This window comes from Pleuronectes platessa, chromosome 3, assembly GCF_947347685.1.
Source record: "Pleuronectes platessa chromosome 3, fPlePla1.1, whole genome shotgun sequence".
Taxonomy (NCBI): Eukaryota; Metazoa; Chordata; class Actinopteri; order Pleuronectiformes; family Pleuronectidae; genus Pleuronectes; species Pleuronectes platessa.
In genome coordinates this window covers 9,999,619-10,002,347 of record NC_070628.1, presented here as the reverse complement: position 1 = coordinate 10,002,347, position 2,729 = coordinate 9,999,619, and the positions used below count along the sequence as shown (strand labels likewise).

General features: G+C 46.8%; 1 protein-coding gene across 1 annotated transcript; it reads left to right on the top strand.

Annotated features, from left to right (window-relative positions):
• Positions 1–479: 479 nt before the first annotated feature.
• Positions 480–2,526, top strand: foxe1 (forkhead box E1). The gene has a single exon (XM_053419248.1). It carries the CDS (start codon positions 884–886, stop codon positions 1,967–1,969), a length of 1,086 nt encoding a protein of 361 aa, XP_053275223.1. The 5' UTR covers positions 480–883; the 3' UTR covers positions 1,970–2,526.
• The last annotated feature ends 203 nt before the right edge of the window (positions 2,527–2,729 follow it).

Genomic DNA, 2,729 nt, shown 5'->3' with positions numbered 1-2,729 from the left:
TTGTCTGGAAAACATTTACATCTCTTAACACAGCTGGCTTGCCCAACCACTGGCACCAAACAAACAAGGAAGCCAGGTAGAAAAACAAACCCATAGGTTAAGTTACCACTAAAGAGCTCTTTTAGTGTTAAACGTCCAAACAACCTGGACCAATTCAGACTTTTTAAAATAGACTGAGGTCGGCTTTAAAGGGGAATTTGAATATGAACAGGAAACACTGTTTGTTTTGACAGGTTCTGGTTTATAAACTGAAGGAGGTTCCACATAAAACAGCTGTGATAGTTGCAGGTAAATGCATTAAAGGTAAATAAAAGGGGGGGGGTGTTTACGATCTAGTAAAAGTAGATCGTAAGTTGAGGCCATTAATTACTCCTTCATTACTATAAGTCAACAAATCTTTAATAGAAATTTCCATAAAAGTATTCAGACTTTGTCAATCATGAACAATAGGCCCTTATAAAGCCGAGGTATGTTGCTCGGGGGGGTGTGGCCCCTCCGGTGCTGTGTGGAGGTAATACACTCCTCAGGTAACGCTGTGTGACTCATTCTCACACACACCTTAAACAGAGCACATGGCACTGTTACACCTTTACTCTTCAACTCAGCCCGAAGACGAACTGTGGGAATAAACTGAACGAGCGCCCCACGCAGAGAAACAGGATTTTCTCAGAAGAGCAGAGGACCTGAAGGGAAGTGTTGGACCTGGACTCAAAGACAGTGAGTTGTGAGGAAATGTGATTTTTCTTGGAGGAGGATTGTTTGTTTCCCATCGTCAAAGAATCAAATTAGTTTACTCCGTCAGACTGTGGAAGTAACAGAGCTGCACAGAATCTGCAGAGAGCTCACCTGATACTTGACAGTAGTTTTCTTTTTCGAGCTGTCCATGACAATGCCGGTGGTCAAAGTGGAGACAGACTCTGCAGCCGACACTTTGTCTGACTCCAACCCTCCGCCACAGACGGAGGAGCAGCCCAAAGGTCGCAGGAGGAAGAGACCTCTCCAGCGAGGGAAACCCCCGTACAGCTACATCGCTCTCATTTCCATGGCCATAGCAAACGCCCCGGATCGAAAACTGACCCTGGGGGGCATCTACAAATTCATCACAGAGCGTTTCCCCTTCTACAGAGACAATTCAAAGAAGTGGCAGAACTCCATCCGCCACAACTTGACACTCAATGATTGTTTCATCAAGATCCCCCGAGAGCCGGGGAGGCCGGGAAAGGGCAACTACTGGGCTCTAGATCCAAACGCAGAGGACATGTTCGAGAGCGGCAGCTTCCTGAGGCGGAGAAAGAGGTTCAAGCGCTGCGACTTGGCCACCTACACCGCGTTCGTGCAGGAGACACCAGTTTTCTCTCCTGTCCAGATTGCCAGGTCAGCTGCATACTCCAGCTCCTTCTACTCCAACATGACCGTCAGTCCCAGCTACGGGCAGCAGCTGCCGTCTGCCTACTACCCCTCGTCGTCACCTCCTGGTTTCGGACCAGGTCAGACCCGCACGTTCAGCATCAACAACCTCATGGGACACCCGACTCCAGCGAGCATGCTGGGAGGTCAAGGGGCAGAGGGGATGCAGCAGCCCAGTCGGAGCTTCAGTCCTGAGGGGCTTCCGAACGGATCCAGTCCCTGCAGCCTGGGAGCCCCGGCTTTCCAGGGCCAAGGATGTGGAGGCCCAGTGCCGTCCCGCTCCTCTGCCCATCCCGGGTTCAGCTACTCCGGGCAAAGCATCCACCCACACCACGGCTCATATGTACAGGGCCATACCCAGGGCTATGCACCAACGGGACGCCTCCATGCCTCAGCCCACGGACATGCCGAGTCCATGGAGCATTACGGCAGGATCTCCCCAGTGCAGCTGGGTTCCTTCTCCCAGTATAACAGTGCTGCGGGTCCCATCAGCAACACCGGGGGTTATCTGCGACACCCCACATACCCAGGGAATATAGACAGGTTTGTGTCTGCTATCTGAGATCAGGAGAACGTAGGTTCCAGGATCTCACCACGTTCTTCACAGAGACTTGGAGACAGCGGCGAGTGAGCCAGACATTTCTGCACAGAAACAGGATCGTTCGTTTTTCTTTCTTCGTGACATTTTATTAAAAGACGAAAGTGGTCGGACTGAATACAGACACCTCTCCTGACACAACTGTGATTCATACCATTAAAGCTAACAATCCATTTTCCAGTACAGAGGGTAATTTACTTAAAGGTCAAGCTTCAAATCTGGTTTTAAAATGTCACGGCTTCTTCGCAGCATGTGACAATGTTTCATTCGTCTAATTTCATGTGTGGTTTTTCTTTTTTGTTGCCATGACTTGAACGTGCAAGTTAAAAAATATTTTCATTACTAATTCAGTTTAAACGGCAGTTTTGAAATGTTGCTATAAATTATTGTGTTTCGTGGTCATAGGCTTTGCATTCAGTGGCTTTTATGAAGAACGCCAACTTTAGTTTTTGCATGTATTTTGTTGCCAAATGAAAATGCATATTAAGTCATCTTTTATGTAAATAAACAATCTTATTGGACTTAAGAATATCCTTTTTTTTTTTATTGTATTTTTGCTATTACAATTATGCAAACATGCCAAAATATCCAACTATCATTTTTATTGCATTATTCCTAAAGAAAAAATATGATTCTCCGTCAGGTTAATGCAGTTCACCAAATTGAACAATGTTGCAAAAAGACAACAAATCCAGACGTGAAACCAGCAGGAATGAGAAATGCA

What these genes read in the sequence shown, in the direction of transcription:
- foxe1 (XM_053419248.1), top strand. Translation starts at nt 884, where the DNA reads ATGACAATGCCGGTGGTCAAAGTGGAGACAGACTCTGCAGCCGACACT.